The sequence below is a fragment of the Pteropus vampyrus genome, unplaced genomic scaffold (genome assembly GCF_000151845.1).
Source record: "Pteropus vampyrus isolate Shadow unplaced genomic scaffold, Pvam_2.0 Scaffold388, whole genome shotgun sequence".
Lineage (NCBI taxonomy): Eukaryota > Metazoa > Chordata > Mammalia > Chiroptera > Pteropodidae > Pteropus > Pteropus vampyrus.
In genome coordinates this window covers 1,369,515-1,389,426 of record NW_011889169.1, presented here as the reverse complement: position 1 = coordinate 1,389,426, position 19,912 = coordinate 1,369,515, and the positions used below count along the sequence as shown (strand labels likewise).

The window sequence follows — 19,912 nt, the reverse complement described above, 5'->3', positions numbered from 1 at the left end:
GTCTCAACTTCCCTTTGGAGAAGTTGCTGCCCCTCAAACCCTTAACCCTTGCAAGAGATTCAAGAGACATGACAACAGGACAATGGCATATTTATTTACAATTGGATCAAAAAAAGGCAGACATTTTTTTTTAATTAAAAATAATAATGATGATGATTAAAAAAGTCAGAAAAAGCGATGATGTTTAAACCCTTTATGAATCTGTTTCCCTATCTGCCCCCCAAAGAGAATCTCTTAGGGAAAAAAATCCAAGATTTAAATAAACAAGACTCATTATTCTCTACTGTTTGGGTTCCCTTTTCTCCAACCTAATTCTTGGTGGCTGCCACTTGGCACTGCAGTCACTGTGAGGCAAGGTTGAGAATTTCACTGGTTTGATTGGTGGAGGTGGTTGGGGTCAGGGGCACTGAAAGAATCTGGGCGGGGAAAGGGGGCTGAGTATGTTCCTAGCTTAACCAGCCTCCTGAGCATTTGTCTTGTGGTGGGAGTCTCAAAGGGGCTAGAAAAAGGGTAAGTGATTGTTACCTAAACCATAATCCCAGGGCGAGTTTGGTCTCTTGCAATTCAAGAGCAAATGCTTGTGACATGCGTGGGGTGGGCAGGGGGTTGGCCCCAAGAGTGGGTGTTGACTGAGGAGCCGGGTTTGCCATGTTAGTTCTCTCATTCTAACTTGGGAGACTGGGGAAGGAATGACAGAACTTTCCATCTTCCTTCTCATCTGTAGATTTCTGCGTGTCCCCAAAGGGAGGCAAGAACTCAGATGGGGGAAGAGGAGATGGGTCTGGCTAAGAACTGTGCACGGGCACTGAGGCTGGAGATGTCAGGGAGGGACTGCCTCTCTCCAGCCGCCTAAGGGGGGGATCTGAGGTCTCCAGACCTTGTTCTGCCCTCAAAGTGGGGGAGGAGAGGCCCCACCACCAGTACACTTTACAAAGAGCAGCAATTCCCCGAGGAAGAAGCTGGGAACAATCCTAAAGGGTGAGGACCCTCAGCCCAGACATAGACATGTGGATGCTTGGCTTGGCTCTGGAAATACCTGGATCCAGATCCAGGGTTTCTTGGCACGAAAACAGTTCACTGCAAGTCTCTTCTCTGGCCCAGCGAACTCCTGCTGCTCTGAGCTGGTTTGAACCCTGCTATCCTGGGCACTTGGCCCCCAGTATTTCCAGGGGATTTCCTTGTAGCAACCAAGATTTGGGCTTGCTCCTGATGACAAGATGACCTGGAGACCTGGCTGGAAGCCGGGCCTTGGGCAGCCCTGGGAGGAAGCTGGGGAGGAAAAGAAGAGGAAAAGGGGCTGGCAGAGGCTGGTTGGCACTGAGGATGCACATCCGGGCTACAGCTGTCCTTGTCATGTCATCAATGTAAGGATAGACGGTGAGAGGCTTAGAAACCTCACTGAAGCTCCAGAAGGTCTCATGTTTCCTTTTCCAGTTAGTCGTGGGGTGACCAACAGCCCTGAGGAACTGAGGTGGAGAGAGTGACCAAAACCCAGAGTCTCAGTGGGTGTATCCATGCTGGATCCGTTTGTTTAAAAAACGAAGGAAAAAAACCCCAAATGAAAAATTAACCTGAATAAACAGGTCTGAGAGTTCCTGCTGGAGGGAACTTTCTTAGCACTGAAGAAAATACAAACCACAAAAACTTTACCCCCCCACAGAACTGGAATAAGATGATGAAGAAAAACGCAAGATTTATCTACAGGCCCTCCCGCCCCCCACACAGTCCCAGGATCCACACTGTGCCAGGAGTTACGTAACATTCCAAACGAGCAGGAGCTATTTTATTTTCCGTGCCTGCAGCTCCCCACGCAGGGTGGCTTCCTGTCCGTGGACGGAGTGGGCCTGGCCAAGATCCACCCCCATCAGTCTATCTTCACAGCAGCGTAGATCTTGCGGACAAACATGTAGGCTGCATAGAAGCCGATGGTGCCCGTGAGGAGCCAGAAGGACAGGACCATGAGGGCCGTGTAGCCAAAGTAGAGGAGAGAAGGAATGAACTCCACGATGTCCAACTGCAGCACGAGTAGGGGAGAGAAAAGAGGAGTGGACGCTTAGTGCCAGCCTGCCACCTTCTCACTGATCTCGTGGAGAAGCTAAAGCCTGGCAAGGATGGGCCTTCTCCAGGGGAGCAGTGAGGGGCAAACAGGGCCCACAGCCACAGCCACACTTCCATACCAGGGCCTGCATACTGCCTTGGAGTCTCACGACCACCATGGGAGGTTGTTAGCCCATATCACTGACTGGGCGCAGAGGGGTTAATCGATATTCAGTTATACCGCTAGAAAGCAGGAGGAGCTGGGATTTGAACCTGAGGCTAGAGAGCTAGGAGCCCAAGGCCTAACTCCACTGGCCCAGGCCACGTCTGGTGGGGGCAGGAGGGGCAAGACTCTTCCAGGGAAAGGGCCTAGGAGCTAGCTCACTGGGAGACAGGTGCGACCTCAGGGGCCATGGCCAGAATGCAGTAGGTAGGAATGGTCACAGTCGTGTCATTTCTTCACCCTCCACAGTCCCCAGAACAGTATAGTGATACCCCTGGATGGCTAGAGCAGCAGACAGGAGAAGAGAGGGGTCCAAAGTTTCTAGATTAAGGAAGAGAGCGAGCCACCAAATGCCTACCCCAGCCGACAGCCTTCTCCTCCTGAGAGTGCTCCGGTTACTTTTGCTAACATCTTACAGCGAGTCTGTCTTGAAGCACTCTTGGACTCCTCTGTAGAGTTTGGAGGCCTCGGCAGGGAGGCTGGGAAGCTGTGTGGTGGTGGTGTTTGTTGGGCCAAGTGAAGTGCATCTGGAACCTTGGTATCGAGACCTATCCAGCACATCAGGGCCTGAGTGGGGCCTGTCCCAGGGCACACGGGCACACACATGTCAGAAAATGCTAGGAGCCCAGGAGAAAGTAAAGTTCACTGTTTTGAGACCTTCTCCCTAAGGTCAAACATCCTCAATCTGGGGGTGAAGGCCATGTTTTCAGGCCCAACCCCCATTTCTCCTTTCATAAGCTTTCTTATGGCGAGAGATGGGGTGAAGTTGATGAGAGGTGGGGGTAGGGGACAAGGCAAGAGGTAAATCCAGTGGTAAAATCAGGAAAAGGACAAGGCAAAAAGGCAGTGCTGGAAAGAGGAAAGGCCTTTTGAGTTCAGATAGGCCAAGGCTATCGTTTTATAGACAAGGAAGGCTCTGGGGCTAGAAGAGGAGGTTTTTAAAACAGAGAAGAACAGAGCAGAGGAAGGGAGGACAGGAGGCTGTGATGTGACCCCAGGGGGCCAGGTAGGAGGCTATGGTAGTTAGGTTTCGTTTGCCCAGTGCTGTCTCATGTCTTCCTTCTGCTCAGTGTTTTGGGGTACCCACTCCCAACTCTGTGGTCCTGTTAGGGCTGTCAGTCCTAGTATAAAACCTAAGCTTGTCAATCAGAGTATGCCACCCTATTAGACCTCAGGATCAGTGAGGGATGGCAGGTAACCAGGGCCGCTAAGGGTCTTCCCTGGGATTGATGTTATGATGGTAGAAGAAATATGTTCTATTAGCTCTAGAGCTACAAAATTGAAAAAAGGAGACTCTAAGGCTGCCAGTGGCCATCTTTCTACTTTGTGGAAAGATCCTGCAAGCAGATAGAAGCCCAGAAAACCGAACTGAGGCGTGGACACAGAGCCCTAACATTATTTCAGATGCTAGATCTAACCATGTCTGAAGCTAGAACTCCAGTTTCTTAAATTTTCCAGTTATATCAGCCAATACATTCTCTTTTTGCTTAAGCCGGTTGGTCATTTTCTATGCAAAAGAGGTCTGTCTGATTAATATGGGCTGTTATTCTGGATAATTCCAGGAATACTATGGTCTGAAGACAGAACTTAACAGGGAGGCAGACTTCAGTGTGAATCAAAGAAGAACTTGATAAGGACAAGAGCTATCCAAAGAGAGAATGGGAGTGTCAGGAGGGAGTGTCTTCTGTCGCTGGATGTGCTAGAGCAGGGGTCAGCAAACTTTCTTAAAGGGCTAGATTATAAACACTCTAGGCTCCGTAGGCCATACAGCCTCTGTTGAAACTGCTTAACTCTGCCATTGTGGTGTGAGAACAGGCATAAATGATATGTAAATGAAGGAGCATGGCTGTGTTTCAATAAAACTTTATTTACACAAACAGGGCTGCTGGCCCCATGGGTTACAGTTGCTGACCCCTAAGCTAGCTGATCACATGTCGGAATCATTGGAAAAGAGGGGAACTGTCAGCAAACTGGAAGCAGGTATAGAACACCAAATAAAATGACCCTTACAGTCCTTTCCAACCTGATGTTTCTGGGAAAGAAGATTCCAAGCTTGACCTTTGTTTAGGAATATGCCCTGGTTGTAAGAAGAGAACTGCTTGCTTTTGGGTTCTGGAGACCCAAAGCACAATGGTGAGGCCAAGTCTTCAGTGTTAGCCTCAGAGGTGAGGGGTCCACCAGAGTGTCCCCAGGCTCCTTTCAGGGGCCCATCTGGTTTCTGTCATGCATGAATCTATCAAAACGGTTGTGGGGATGTTTGTATTCTTATTCATGCCACTCTTTGGGGACAATGAGCTCTATGAATGTGCCTGAGTCAAGTAAGCCAAGCTCCCTTCTGTTCACGCAGACTTTACCCATGTGGCTCACATAGCATGTACACTCTAAGATGCAGGCAAAGCCATGGCCCATGCTGTCCTGATTGTGAAAGACCAAACAGTACTTGAATGAAGAAGGGAAGGAAGGCACCAGAAAGAGGATGTCTGAGATCCTTAATTTGGGTGCTAAAGGCTATTTCAGCATTTTCCACTTTTATCTTTATTAATTCTTCTCATTTACCTTCATGTTCATGTCATTCTTTTTTTTCTAGCTTCTTGAGCTGAATACTATATTATCAATCTCTCTTATTTCCTATTGAAAGCATTGTAAGGTGATATATTTTCCTTTAAGTACCCATTTGGCTGTATCTCACAGGTTTTGCATACAATATTTTCACTGTTAAATATTCTGAAGGCTTTTGTCTTCCAAATGTACAGAACACAGATACTTTCCTAAAAAGATGCATGTTCTAGAGCAGAAAGGGTTCTACACTGGTACCGGTTCTCCCCACTCATGGTAGGAAAATAAGATTCAGATACTTGAGTTTTTCCCTAGCACCCTCCTCCTCACCATCCCGCCCTGGAAAGGCTAAGGGGCTCCCTCACGTAGGGTGGTACCTTGTTAACAAAATAAAAGATGGCATAGACCAGGACGTAGAATGCAGATCCTCCAGAGACTAGGAAATTCCTCCACCACCAGCGGTAATCCTGAGGAGGAAACAGAAGGGTGAGCTGTCTCCAGGCAGAATCTCTTCCCCAAGTTTCACAGTTGCCTGAGGGGCTAAAGATGCTGGGTAAGTACAGTAATATTTGGGGTGATGGGAATGTTTTATATCTTGACTTTGATGGTGGTTTCACAATTGTAGGTGTTTTTAAAAACTCAAAGAACTGGAGAATAAAAAGGCTGAACTTTACTGTTTATAAATTATACCTCAATTTAAAAAAATTGTAATAACAATAACTATTATTTCTTGAGCAAATGCTCTCCATGTGCCAGGCACCATTCTAAGTGCTGTATGTGAACTAGCTCAGTTTAATCCTTGTAGCAGTCCTCTGAGTCAGATCCTACTGCTATCCTTGTCACACAGAAAGGTTAACCAACTGCCAGCCACAGCTACTAATGAGGGAGCCGACTGAATAAACGGAGCTCAGAGAGGGAAAGTGGCATACTTTTCCAAGACCTCGTGACCAGAAGTGGGGGACCACATGGAAAACCCAGACAGCCTAGCTGACACATTCAATGCTGGACCAAACTCCCTCCACCCACCCCCAAGTCCAGGCCCCACTGCCCTCACCTCTGCACACAGCTGGAAGTATACCATGACGATGCTGATTTGCGAGCATGACACCACCAGGATGATGAAGACGAGGAACAGGAAGCCAAAGAGGTAATAGAACTGATTCTCCCAGATTGCCTGTGGACACACCACAGCTGGCCTTTAGCTAGCCTGCCTCCATCCAGTGGCCCTTCCCCTGGCATACCCTGCCTGTTCTCTGGACGCCAGCAGGCAGTCAGGACCTGTCACCAGGGCAGGAAAGGAGACACCATCATGATGCCATTGGACCCTGTGGGCCTGGCATGTGGCTCCGATGGTCCCTCCTCCCTGGAGCAGAGGGTGACCCAGGCTGTTCTTAAGGAGTGGCTAGGGCATAGCTGACCCTGTGATGGGTGGGCTCCAGCCTGAACACAGCCGCTTGTGAAAAATGATGAATATCACCCGCAGCAAAATTACACAGCAGCCACAGCCACTTAGGGGCAGTGTACCGCATGCCAGGCAAGCTACATGCTTCACAGACATGTGAATGTATGAAAGTGTGGACTTTTACAGCTGAGGAAGTCAAGGCTCAAAGAAGCTGGTGATTGGCCCAGGGTCATACAAAAAGAACTGAGGTGGCCTCCCTGGGAGGGCAGCCAATTCATCCTCTGACCCTTTTCCTAGGCAGGGATCGGGGGGTGAGGGAATCTCAGCAGGGAGAGGCTGGACCACTCCTGAGCAGCAGATACTTGACCAGCACTGACTTGGTGCAAGGCACTCTCTGAGCTGGGCACTGAGTCAGACGTAGATGGTTGTGAAGAGGCCTATTGTCAACTTTCACCTTGGCACGCCTGGGACAGGAACAATCATCATCACACCACAGCTGTAATTTACCAAGTATATTCTAAATGCTAAGCACTGTGTCTTTTATAGATATTATCACATTCCAGCCTCTCAATGATCCTGAAAGTTAGGCTTCATTCACGTCACTTTGCTGAGACTTGTGAGTAACTCAGATATGTAGGAACCCGGATATCAAAGATGCAACTATGATATTAATAATGGTGGTGACTGATTGCAGTATTATTGAAGCAGCTTCTATTTATTGGGCCCTTCCCATACACATGCCATATCTCGTTTAACCTTCCAAGCTGCCCTGAGAGGCAGGACTGTTATCCCATGTCAGGGTGAAGTATGGGGGCTCTAAGAGGTTAAATGCTCCATCTGAATTTTCACAGGCAGCAAGAGCCAGAGAACCCAAGTAGTGGGGTAGGGACCAGGCTAGCAGGGGTGAAGGCTGTGTGTGGAGGGGCTGGGAAGCAGGCAGCAGTACTCACACTGAAGATGAAGAAAAGCTCGATGAACATGGCACCAAAGGGCAGGATCCCAGCCATGAGAATGCTGCAGCAGAACCAGAGGGTTAACACTGAGGAGACCCAGGGCATCAGAAGCCCCAGACTCCTTCCCCAGCCACTCCAAATGAGAGTGCTTCCAGGGTGCGGTGGCCCTAATTCTTTTCATATCTTTTTGTACCATTATAGCCTCTTGAGAGGTAGGCAGGGTGGGAATCATTCTCTCCGCTTTATAGATGGGTAAACTGAGGTACAGAGAGGCAGGGTAACGTGCTTGAGGTCCAAGCGATGATCTTAACTTCTCTCACTGTACCTTTCCATCCCGCCCTTTCCTGGTTCCTAGGCCGACACCAAGTCTGGCTACAACTCAGGCCTTATCTTCGAGCAAAGCTAAGCTTTCCTGAAGTCTACCAGAGCTGGCTGAACTACAGAATGCAAGTCATAGTATCCTTGTGGGGAGGGTACCCTCCTCCAAGTCGCCCTAAGGAGATGGCTCATGGCAGTGTTGGCCTCACCCAGTCCAGAAGGCCCCTGCTGGAGACTCACCCCACAAATCGGTTCATGTACCACCGCTGTTCAGGGATTTGCCGGGGAATCTGGTTGGTGCGCACTGGGTTGTCATACGGCTGCTTGCGGAAGCCGAAGTAGTAGCCCAGGTAGACAAGAGGCAGGGAGATCCCAAACCACATGCACAGCAGGGCCACCATGGTGGGGAAGGGCACCTGTGAGTACAGCATCGTGAGGCCTCACGAGGCTCTGATGCCCAGACTGGGGCTATGCAGGGCGGAGGGGGACCTTCTGGGCTCCCAGGAAAAGAGAGGCACAGCAGGGCCACCATGGTGGGGAAGTATCTATAGATAGCTCCCCACAGGTCTCCTGGCTAGAACCTTCTGGAGCTGACCTTAGTCCTAGGGAAAAGTAGAGTGCGCAGATGATGAACCATTTGGGTTGTGAAATGAAGACGGAACCATGGCACCCCAGAGCTAGTCATCCGGGGAGGAAACGGGAAAAGAAAAGGGAAGGAGGGAACTGAGAACATGAGGGGAGATGAAGAGGCCTGAATAAAGGGAAATTACATGTGGTATGTTAAGAAAAAAAGGGAAAAAATAAAACTGCACAAATAGTGTGTTCCTCATTTTGTTAAAATAAAACCCCACATTCGTCTGATCTTGGAAGCTAAGCAGGGTCGGGCCTGATTAGTATTTGGATGGGAGACCACCTAGGAATACCAGGTGCTGTAGGCGATAAAAGATAAATAAATAAATAAATAAATAAATAAATAAATAAATAAATAAATAAATAAATAAATAAATAAATAAATGATAAAAAAAATAAAATCCCACAATATACTACTAAGTAAATGAAGCAGGTTATAAAACTATATGTCTAGATCTCCATTTTAATAAAAACATCCCAATATTTATATGTATAAGTGCCTAGAAAGGCCTATGTCAGAAAGTTAACAGTACTTCCTTGGCTGGGATATAGGGGATTAGAACTATTTTTCATTTTTTCTTTATCCTCTCTGCTAAAGTATGTTTTTATGAGTTATGCAAAAAGGAAAAAATGAATTAATATATGTCAAGTGTTTAGTATAGGATTTATCCCAAAGCAAGCACCATATATATGTTTGCCATTATTTTATAACTTCTAAATTAACATCATTCAATTTTAAATAAATCCAAAAAGAGGAAAAAAGACTGAAAAAAACACATAGTAAAGATCACATAGTATTTATCTCTGGATGGCTGGATTATAGGTTATTTCTGACTTCTTTAACTTCTCTGTACTTTCCAAAATTTCTACAATGGGCGTTTGTAATGAGCAGTTGGTATCTGGGAGAAAAAATATTGAAAGAGGGAAGGAACACAGGTATAAAAAAGATGAAATGAAAGGAAAAGCATGACTGTCTTTCCTGATGATGGCTTCCTGGACTGCCAGAAAGAACCCTGTCCTAGGGAACCCAGACTGGAAGCCGCACCCAAGGACCTTTAGGGGCATCTGCAGGTGGAGAGGAGGTAGCTCTACCTGCTGTGGCTGGGATGGCAAAAGCCTGCCCACCCCCACAGCAGCCCTGCTAATCAATCAAGACCTCATCTTTCTACCGCCAACTGAGTTCACAATCCTACTCTGTTGAGTCCTGGGCAGCTGCTACTAACAACTGGGTCTGAGGGGATCCTGCTCTGAGGACAAGATGACCTACAGGAGCTGATGCTGAGAAGCAGAGACATTTGGTGAGCCTTGTATGGGATACTGACCTAATAAATTCACACTAAGCAGCTTTCCCTTGGTTGAGACAAAGGGAAATTCCCCAGTTGGCCCCTGGACTGTGGAAACCTCCCTATAGAGAAGTGAGGTTGGGCTAGCTGTCTCAAAGTACACAGAAAGGCCAGGGCAAAGAAAGATGGATGGGCAGGGCTAGGGAAACTCCACCCCGCCCTCAGCCCCTGGGCTGGGAACAGAACTTTGGGGACTCAGAAAAGGGAAGGAAACAGCAGGAAGTGACCTGACGGAGTGGGGTTGAGCACAGCTGGCCCTCCCTCACTGGGGAGGGCACTTACCGCTCCTGATGAGTGCTTTCCCCAGATGAAGCAATTCAGCACAAAGCAGATGCCGAAAACCACACCAGGGTACAACGTCGCTGTCTGCAAGCAAGAGAGGCCAGGTTGGGAAGCTCCCACCTGTCCCGGTGGGGTCCCGGGACTCAAGTTCTCAACCCTTCCTTGTACTCCAGGACGTAGCTCAAAGATCATTTCTCCAAAAGCATTCCCTGACCCCAAGAAAGAACAGGCAGGCCTCCTGTTCTTTATCCTCTTAGATACCTGGACTGCCCCTTCCTTGCTCATCCCAGTTTGTAATTCCATATTGCTGTTACCTAAGCAGTGTTTGCCTACCCCATAGACTGTAAACTCCTGGGGAGTGTGCCCTCCTGTTCACTGATGTACTCCCATCACTTAGAATACAGCAGCTGCTCAAAAAACATTTGTTGAATAAGGAAGGAATGCATAAATAAAATTTTCACAGAATCTATATGTCTGGGTCCCAACTCAAACTGCCTACAGTCGTTGTGAAGCTTTAATCGACTCCTAGGAGTTGCGGGTGCTGGGCTCTACATGCACCATCTCACCTAACCTTCAGGCCTGGATGGGAAGGACTGTCATCATTCCCTTTTAAAGAAGAGGACACTGGGGCCCAGCAATGTTAAATACAACCCCCAACTTCACAGTCAGTTAAGGGTGGAACAGATGTTCAGACCCAGGCAGTCTGACCCCAGAGCCCACATTCCTGATACCCTGTGGTGTATGCCATTTAGTTAGAATCTCTTGGGCTGGAGCCCAGGCACATAGAACCAAAGTCTCAAACCTACAGTTGAGCCTCCTTCATCCCTGTGGCTGCCTGAGGGTCAATGACCACAATGCTTGAGGCCCTCTGTAATCTGGCACTCAGTCTCTGCTGCCAGTGTCATCTTTGGTGCATAGGCCCCCCAACCCAATAACTGGTCACTGTTCTGGCATGTCCCTGTCCCTCTATGTAGGCAGAGTTATCAACACCTTAGGGGCTCAGCCTCCTGAGTGCTAATGCTGTATTAAGGGCTTTTCACGCTCAGTCTCTTTCCATCTACATGACAATCCCCAAAGGCAGGTATAACCATCCTCCATTGGAGAGATGGGAAAACTGAGGCTCAGAGGTTTGTTCAAGGTCACCAACCAAGGAAAGAACAGAGCCAAGACCAAGATCTAGGAAATGCCAGAACTCGAGGCCCTCTGCTGGCTGCTTCCATCTGTCTGAAACCCTCCAGGTCCAGCTCAAATGTCATTTCTTCCTTTCCTATATGTTTCTGCTTTACTCTTGCTATGTAGCATGGAATTCCTCATTTGACTTCCTGGCTAAAATTTATGGACTAGACACTGTGCTAGAAACCAGGGATAAGAACAGGAAAAAAGTTCCAGGGAGGAAGACAGACCCATAAATGAGGAATAACAGGGTATAACATACATGGTGCTAACTGTAGGTATAAGGTTCGGCCTAGGCTCCTAGAGGAGTGATACTGAAACTAATAAGGCTTAAAAGATGAAGCAAGGAGAGTGAGGGGGTAGTGTGCCCAGGCAGAGGGGATGGCAGAGGATGGAGAGAACTGTTGCAGATCTGCACTGCTATGGGCTGTAGTAGATGCCCACCTGTAGTAGAGGCAGAGAACGAGGGAAGGGTCAGAATCTTGCAGGGAGACCAGAAAGGCCTAGGACAGTCAAGGATCCAGGTGAGAGATAAAGATGCCTAAATCTAGGCAAGAGTTCTGGAGATAGAGATGGGAGGAAATTCATGGACTACTTGGCAGGAAAACCCACACTTGCTATCTGGGAGGAGGTGGGGCATGAGGAAGAGGAGCAAAGGAAGCTTTGGGGCCTGGGTGAATGATGGTGCTGCCAGGTGCAAGCAGTAGAATGGGTTTGGTGTGGGAACTGCTGAGGGAGATCCTGGAGGGTATCTGGTGGGAGATTTCACCAGAGAAGTCACTAGGGGAGGAGGAGGCAGGATTTTATGCCTCTGTAGATCATTCACAGTTGCTTGAGAAAAATGCTTGATATGTCAAGAATTATGGAAACTTTTCTGATCCTTCCAGAATAATCACCATCACAGCTCCGCCATATGGATGGCTTACTATATGCCAGGAGTGTGGCAGCCAGAGCTGAAACAGTCTGAGCTCCCCTCCCTGAGGACGATTTCAGAATGCCAGAACTAAAGAGTCTTGGAGTGTGGCACCAAGGGTCTCCCTGGTCCTCTAAAGGCCTCATTTGCTCTGGGAGAAGGGGCTCAGGGCTCCTTGGGAGGTAGGGTTGGCTCTTAGGCATCCTTCGATTTCTATGGTCTGGTGGAGGACAGAGAGGGCAAAAGCTGCCTTCAATGGAAGCACCAAAGTCTGGAAAACAGGCTGACAGTGACGAGGGGCCTGGCCTCTTCTGGCCCTGGCAGGCAACTCTCTCTTTATACCACTGGGCAGGGTATGCTCCCAGCAGCCCTGATCAATTTTCGACTCTAAATTTTGACACCTGGGCTTGGTGGCTAAATCCTGTTATTCTGAATCCTCTATTTCTTCTCTTGCTTGAGACATCAGACAATGTAGGCTAAAACTCATTCAATCTCCTCATTTTATAAATGCAACAACTAAGGCCTGAAGAGGTCTTGCTGCACTTATGGGTAAGAGTCCAGCATTCCTGTCCCTGGGTGTGCTCCTCCCAGCCCACCGTGCTGCTGCTCAGCCTCTGGCCCCCAAACTCTCCCAGGGTCTGCTCTACGCTGCTCCTGAGGAGTTCAGGAAGAAGTTTCTCAGCTCCTCACCAACACTGGGAGGAAGCTGAGGACACTTACACAGAAGGCTCCCTTCTTCCACCGATGGCCTTTCAGAGTGCGGTATAGACGGCCAGCGGAAAATCCACCGAACACCCTGTGGGAAATGGCAGGAATCCACACCTGTTAGCTGGAGTGCAGGTGGTGTGTGTCAGCCCCCAGAGCCCACTCAGGCACACCTACCCCATGAACATGAAGAGGAAGCAAGCCGTGGTCATGAGAGCTCCCCGGCTGGAAGGCGACAGCATCCCAAGCATGGCCACAACTGTGGAGGGAGAGCAGGGAGAAAGTCACGGTGGCTGATCACCAGGGCCCCCGCCCCGAGCCCCCATCCTGGGCTGGCTGACAGGGCCCTGGGCATATGGGGCAAGATAAGGCTCCCTGCTCCCTCTTGACAGCGTACTCCCTTCCTCTCTGCAGGAGAAGGCTGGATCTTAGCTGGGGTTCAGAGGGGTGCAGCAACTGCTGCACCTCAGCTGGCTGCATCTTAACTGCAGCTTCCAGCCCACGGAGCACTTGCAGCCAACCTGACAGTGAGCCGAGAGCATTATCAATGCCAGCTCACTGAATCTGCCTCATCAGCTCTGCGAGGTGGAGGTTAGTTTCTCCATTTCTCAGATGCGGAAACTGAGGCTCACAGAGGTTAAGTGACTTGTCCAAGGTCACAAAGCTTGGAGGCATGAGGCTGTGACACAGATTTAGGCAGACTAGCTGCTAAGAGCTTAGATCTTATAAGTCTTCATCACAAGAAAAATATGTACATATATCAAATCACTATGTTGTACACCTTAAACTAGTACGATGTTATACATTGATTAAAAGACAGTTAAAATGGTAAAAAAAAAAGAAAGAAAGAAAATATTTTGGGCAGAATGACTTCAGAACTGTCTGTAACTACTATATATTATTTTTTTGGGGGGGAGGTGGTTGTTTTTAAGAAAAAAGATCTGATTCCAGTCCTAACTTGGGTAAGTCACTTAAAGCCTAACTGCCAAAGGAGGCCAAGCTCACAGCATTGATGCATGGCTTCACTGATGGAATGGCCATAGTGGGCTATCTAGCTCTGAGAAGGATCAAACCACCAGGGCCTGGGGCTGAGAGAACTCAGCCTTTCTGGGATGGATGGTTCTGTCTGGCCCAGAGATGCTGATATGCCCTCTTCGGCAGGGAGGGAAGCCCACCCTCATCAGGCCCATGCTGCTCTGGTGACAGCCTCCCACATCCGGCCTGCTGGGCCCACTCACAGATGACGATGAGGATCATACAGAAGAGCTGAATGCCTGAGCCCAGCAGGGAGCTGAGGATCATGGGGTACTGGGGGGGCCTGAAGACATCGCCGTGCACCAGCTTCCACCCAGACTCTTCCATGGTGTCTTCCTGCAGCAAAAGGCCAGAAAGTGAGGCTGCTTCTTTGGCTCTGGAGAAGGCAGCTCCTGCAGGGACCATCGCTAAGGACCCACTCTGACTAGAGCCAAGGGTCGCTCAGGTGTCAACCAGCTCCAGTGACACAAAAGAGTAAGTGACACGACAAACTGCTTCCCAGAGAACTGTCACATAGGACAAGGAGGGCACAAACATGAGGCTTACAGCTACATACAAGGGAAAAAAATATCCCCAAATTCCACAAACTTAATGCATGGAAAAATAATGTAAATATCAATATACTAAAATATTAACTGTGATAGTTCTTGGGTGGTGAGACATACAGCAGTTTTTTTAATGATTATAAAAGTAATATGTGCTCTTCAGTAATATGTGCTCTTCCTTATATCAGAAAAAAAGTAAAAATTTTTGGTATATGGCATGATATTCAAGTGAACAAAAAGTAATAAATGTTTACTGTTGAAAATTTTTTTAAAATCTAGAAAGACTAAACAACAAAAGATAAAACTCAAACACTCAAAGATTAAAAAAACCCAAAAAGTTATAGAAAATAATGATTTATATACTTAATGATATACCACTGTTTTGATACATTTCCTTTAGTCCTTTATGTATGTATATGTGTATATAATATACATAATTTCTAAACAATGAAATGGATATTTTATTTACTGAATACTTATTTTCAGTTGATGTTTGATCATGAACATTTCCTCATACCAATAAATATTCTTTGCAATTACTATTTTAATGTCTGTGTACTTTTTTCATTGTACAGCTATGCCATAACCAATCCACCATTATGGAATATTAGGCTATATCCAGTTTATTTAGATTATACATGAAGATGCAATTATTATTTCTAGGCCACATTTTCGTGTTTTTGATGCTTTCCTTAGGAAAATTCTAGAAGAATTACTGGGTCAAAACAAGTTAACTATTTTACAGTATGTACTATATGGTATGTACTGCCAATTATTTTTTGGAAAACTACCAGTTTACATTTGCATGGGTGGCACAGGAAGGTGCTTATTTCATGTTAACCCTGCCCACAATTAGTTAGTATTATATGAAAAAAAAATCTGTGCTAATTTAAAGTTCTAAATTGTCATCTCATGATTGTTTGAATCTGTAATTGTGGGGGTTACCTCTGAGGTAAAAGTAGTTTTTCACGTTTACTAGCCATGTATATAGTTCCATGTACAGATCCTCTAAATTTTTTATTCATTATCATATTAGAGATTTTAGACTGTTTAAGAGATTTTATACCAATTTTTCAAAAAATTATATCGTCTTTTTCCAAGTGTGTTGCAGACATTGTTTCGCCATTTCATTTTTGTTTTGTTTATATTTTCTGACATGCAGAACAGTTTTTAAATTTTTAATGTTACATTCATCAAGTTTTCTTTCTGTGATTTCTTCCATTACTTTTATGCTTAGACATTAGAAAGCCTATCCCCACCATTTTGGGTCATTAAACATTTTTTTTTCCTTTTCAATATTTTAAAGGTTTACTCTATAAATGATAACATATACACACAAACACCCCTCCTGGACCGGCAGGCCTAGAGCCCTACTGCTAGACTGTCCTCCCTCTCCAAGGCCATTCCTCCCCAGCCAAGACCTCGTACAATGTCATCCTCTTTGTTATAGTTGGCGATGTCCTTCCGGAGGGTCCGAATGATAATCATGCTCAGGATGCCTGAAACAAACAAGAGAGGAAGGGTTATCAGCAGTGCCAACCAAGTCTTCTGTGCTGCATGCCCTCCTGGGCTTGGTGTTTCACTGAGTGATGGCTGGCGTGTAACTTCCTCCAGTGAAATGGCTATGCAGCCACCTCAGGTCCTCTCCTGGGCATAGCTGCACCCTAGCTACCTGGAAGGAAAGAGCTGCTAGGATGGGTGTAGGCAGCCAGAGGACACTGATTTTAAATCTAAGGATAATGGCACCCCAGCTGCTTCATGGGTTGGTCCTGCCAGGCTCCCCTCTCATTCACCGCTGGTTCTTTGCTGCCATACCTCTCTCAACTCCATGCCTTTACCCAGGCGATTCCCTTTGCTTGGAATGCCCCACTCTGCCCTGAATCCTACTCACGCTTCAAGACTCATCTTGAGCACCTCTGCCTTTCAACATCCCAAACAGTTCAGAGCTCCCCCTTCACCCCATTTATCTCTTCAGGCAGCACGGTGTAGTGGTTAAGACAATGGATTGCATGACCTCAAACTAACTTAACATTTTCAGGCTTAGCTTATGGGACTTCAAGGACTGAGATGCTTATAAAGTGCTTATTAATTAGCACAGCAGCTGAGCCATGGGTTAAATGTTTAATAAACAGTAGCTAGCATTATCTTTACTTCTCATAATACATCAGTTTCATTCCACCTCTGCCCACCACCCTGCCCCCTGCTCACTACGCTTTTGCTATCAGGTTTCTGGCCAGGCTCATCCCACTGCAGGGCTGTGGCCCTTGCTGGACCAGTCTTTCCCTGGGTCTCTGAATGGTGGCTCCTCCTCATTTTACAGAAGTCTTATCTAAAGTAGGCTTTCCCCTTTTCTTGAGGGCTATGTATTTGGTTACCCTGTTTATCTGCTTCATAGCACTGATCACTCCACTACTTTTTCTCTCCCACCACCAGATAGACTCTGTAAACGTAAAGACTGGGTTGGGTTTGCTCACTGCCATATCGCCAGCATGTGGCACAGTGCCCGCACAGAATGAGACAACGAAGTCTTGCTGACTGAACGTGTGCATGAGTTGCATCCGTCTCCCCTAGGGAGCTCTCCGGAGCGGAGACCAAATATTGTTTACCTCTGTATACCTGACACCTAGCTCAGAGCCCCAACATCTGTTTTTGACCCACACTTGGCCCTGAGAACACCCTACAAGTCCCCCTTGAGTGATGTGATGCCTCAGCCCTTTATCCCTTACCCTCTTGTCCTCTCCACTCTCTAACACATAGATCTCTCACCTGACAGGAAGAAGACCACCACGACAGAGTTAATGATAGAAAACCAGTGGATCTGCACGTCACTCATGGTCAGGTAAGTGTCCCAGCGAGAGGCCCATTTGATGTCACTTTCCTGGTAAGGGGTGGGGTGATAAGCACTTAAGAGTCAGTTGTCCCGCTAAAAAAAAGTCCTGCCCAGACCAGAACCCTCCTCCCCTGTTATGGGCTTCAGCCCCTTCTCACCTCCCAGTGTACGGAGTAGGTGAAGTACAGCTGATTCTCTTTGGTGGGGTCAATTTCTTGGGGTGAGGAGTTGGTACCCTCAGGCAGGGTGCATGAACTCTTCTCATCTGCTTTGAGGTCTGTGAGAGACAGAGACTTAGTCTGTTCCTGTGGAGGCTGGTGCCATTATCCAAGGGCTGTTCTGGGGGGTGCCCTCAGAAGCTGCTTGAAGGAGTGGCATCCAGGGTCTGAGTGGAGGCTGAAAGAACAGCTGGTAACAATAGTTTTAAAATTGCACTCCCCAGAGTCCTTACCTTCCAAAAGACCTTAGGGGCTGCAGACAGGTGTGTGGGGGAGAGGTCTGAGTCCTTCATTTAATTAATTAATCTTCCTTCACTCAATTCAAATACTCATTTACTCATTCAATCAATCTCACTCGATATGCAAAACAACACAGATTCGTCTACCACATGTTTACTCATTCACTCAGTCCTCAAAGTTCTGGCACTTCAGTAATTCACTCACTCAGATGCTTTCTTCATTCATTTACTCATTCACTCATCCTGGTATCTATCCATTTATTCAACAAACATATCATAAGCACCTCCTAAGTGCCAGGTACTGTGCTGGAGATAAAATGATGAGAAAAAGAGACACTCTAACCTTAAAGAGCCAGGGGGCAGAGATGATGTCAAAATAATCACACGATAAACATAAAGCTGTGCTCATGAGAGGCACAGGAGAGGGAGAATGGCACTGTGAAAATATAGGATGTCTTATATGAAACTTCTGTGTACAATTTTGAAAACTAGGTTCCATAGCTTAAAAACAAAACAAACGAATGAAAACCCCCCAGAAACCCACCACTACTGTGGACAAAAGGCCAGGCCTCCTAAATTAAAGCACACCTGTGGTAAGAAAGTGCTGACAGGTGAGGTGAAACTGGACTAAGTCTGCTCCCCCTGAGCAAATTTTAGTCTATGCCAATCATTCACACAAAGGAAGAGAAACACAGAAACCAGCTGCCCGACAGCTCTGTCTGTACACTGCCCTTTGTTCTTCAACCCAGATGAAGCTGGCTGGGTCTTATGAGCGGCCCAGCCAAGCCCCAAGTTGCTGTTTGGTCTCATCCAAGTCACCAACCTCTCTGAGTCTGTGGTTCCTCATCTATTATCACCACATAGGCTAGGATACAACAGATGTCAGCTCTCCCTTTGCCCCCCACCTTCTCTAACAGGAATGTAGTGATCCTACCTTGGCTGGGCCCAAATGCTACACCAGGGCCTATTAGCCATTTCAGGAATCAAGTGTGAGAAACTACCCTGGGTGTAAAAGCCCAGGCCCATCCAACCCTGCCCCTCTGGTCATACCTCCCCACTCACCCTCCAGCCTGATGCTCTGGGGAATCACCTCGAAGCGGACGACGCGGTATGTGTGCTCCTGGTCTTCTTCCAGGTCCTCCCGATGGTAGTAAAGGATGAACGAGAGGTGATTGTGCAGGTAGATCTAAAATCGAGCAACAGAGAGAACAAAATAACTCGTAGCCAAGAAACGACCAGAAACTTACTCAAGGAGACCACTCTAGGCATTAGGTAGAACAGGCCCAGCTGTCCCAACCTTCTGAAAACACCGCCCTCATAGCTCTCCCTTGCTCAGAAACACTCTAGAGTTCCCTGGGGCTCACTAAAGAAGAGCTCAGATCCCTTAGCCTGGCATTCAAAGCTTTATATCATTTGACTATCACCATTTTCTCAGACACATTAGTTCGCCTGGTCTCCCTGAGACCTCCCTGCCCCATGAACAGTCCCCACACTGCAGCTCTGTTTACAGCATTCACTAGAATGCCACCTCCAACTCCACTCAGCTCAAGTCTACCTATTTTTTAAGGCCCACCTCCTCTAAGACAACCCGAATGCACAATAAGCTGCCTCCTAACTCCTCTGGCATTGACCATCATGGTACTGGAACTTAGGATTCAAGGTCTTACACTGTCAGTTCTCTTTCTGTTTATGACAGCTCTCTGAGGTCAGGGGCTGTGCCTCAAAAAATGTTCTTGTTCTTAGATTTTTTTGGGGGGTTATGAACATGGAATGAGTTTTTAGGGGCCATGGCACCTCCTGTGTAGCATCTGCCAGAGCCTCGCCCAGGGGCACGAGGAAGAATTTGCCTCAGCCAGCCTCATCTCTTCTGTTATAAGCCTAGAGTTAAATGTTTCCCGCTTCTCTGCAGCCCCAAATGCTCATGACTTTGGGGTGTGGCTCTCACAGCCCTTTGAGCACACCAAGACACTCTACCTTGTTGACATCCGTGAAGCCAAGCCGGTAGCCATGTTCAAACTGCACATCTTTTTCTTTCTTCTTGTCATCGCCGTCACGGTTGGAGTAGAGCTCCAGCCGGGTGGCCACAGGCAGGTTGTCGGCAATGCTGGAAACCCAAGGCCCCGCTCAGTCCCTCTGGACCGCTTCTCCCATCAGTGCCCTCCCCACGTGAACTCAAGGCCGGCAGGGAGCAGAGGACGACTTACAGGTGGACGTAGTAGTCCTCCGTGATCCGCTCGGCCACAAGCCGGCTCTGTTCCACGGTCAGGGTCACTGGCTTGTTGGACTGGCTGCACAGAACCTCACACTTCTTTTCGCTGTTCATGAGAACCTGGAAAGGGGTGTTGACAATCCGGTCCCCTCTCAGCACCTCTCCTGCCGTAAGAGAGACAGATGGAGCTCAGAGTTTCAGCCCTGCGGTTGCTGGAGTCAGCAGAGCCACAGAGAACCAAGGCTGAGAGCGCCCTCAGCAGTTCTGTAGCCTGGCACTCCATGCTCTACTCGACCTGTTC

The 19,912-nt window shown here is 47.6% G+C and overlaps 1 protein-coding gene across 2 annotated transcripts in view; it reads right to left on the bottom strand.

Moving 5' to 3' along the window:
- Positions 1 to 73: 73 nt before the first annotated feature.
- Positions 74 to 19,912, bottom strand: part of TM9SF4 (transmembrane 9 superfamily member 4) — a 49,907-nt gene continuing 30,068 nt past the window's right edge. Inside the window, exons 4-18 of one of the 2 annotated variants that reach the window (XM_011380151.2) lie at positions 19,607 to 19,775; positions 19,377 to 19,506; positions 18,465 to 18,588; positions 17,104 to 17,222; positions 16,882 to 16,993; positions 15,544 to 15,614; positions 13,774 to 13,906; positions 12,713 to 12,794; positions 12,551 to 12,626; positions 9,745 to 9,828; positions 7,730 to 7,905; positions 7,169 to 7,232; positions 5,871 to 5,990; positions 5,194 to 5,283; positions 74 to 2,014 (exon numbers count right to left, since the gene is read on the bottom strand). In XM_011380151.2, coding sequence (XP_011378453.1) covers positions 1,865 to 2,014; positions 5,194 to 5,283; positions 5,871 to 5,990; positions 7,169 to 7,232; positions 7,730 to 7,905; positions 9,745 to 9,828; positions 12,551 to 12,626; positions 12,713 to 12,794; positions 13,774 to 13,906; positions 15,544 to 15,614; positions 16,882 to 16,993; positions 17,104 to 17,222; positions 18,465 to 18,588; positions 19,377 to 19,506; positions 19,607 to 19,775 — 1,700 coding nt within the window. In that variant the 3' untranslated portion in view covers positions 74 to 1,864. The remainder of the gene's footprint in view (positions 2,015 to 5,193; positions 5,284 to 5,870; positions 5,991 to 7,168; positions 7,233 to 7,729; positions 7,906 to 9,744; positions 9,829 to 12,550; positions 12,627 to 12,712; positions 12,795 to 13,773; positions 13,907 to 15,543; positions 15,615 to 16,881; positions 16,994 to 17,103; positions 17,223 to 18,464; positions 18,589 to 19,376; positions 19,507 to 19,606; positions 19,776 to 19,912) is intronic. The other variant, XM_011380152.2, reaches the window with a different exon arrangement.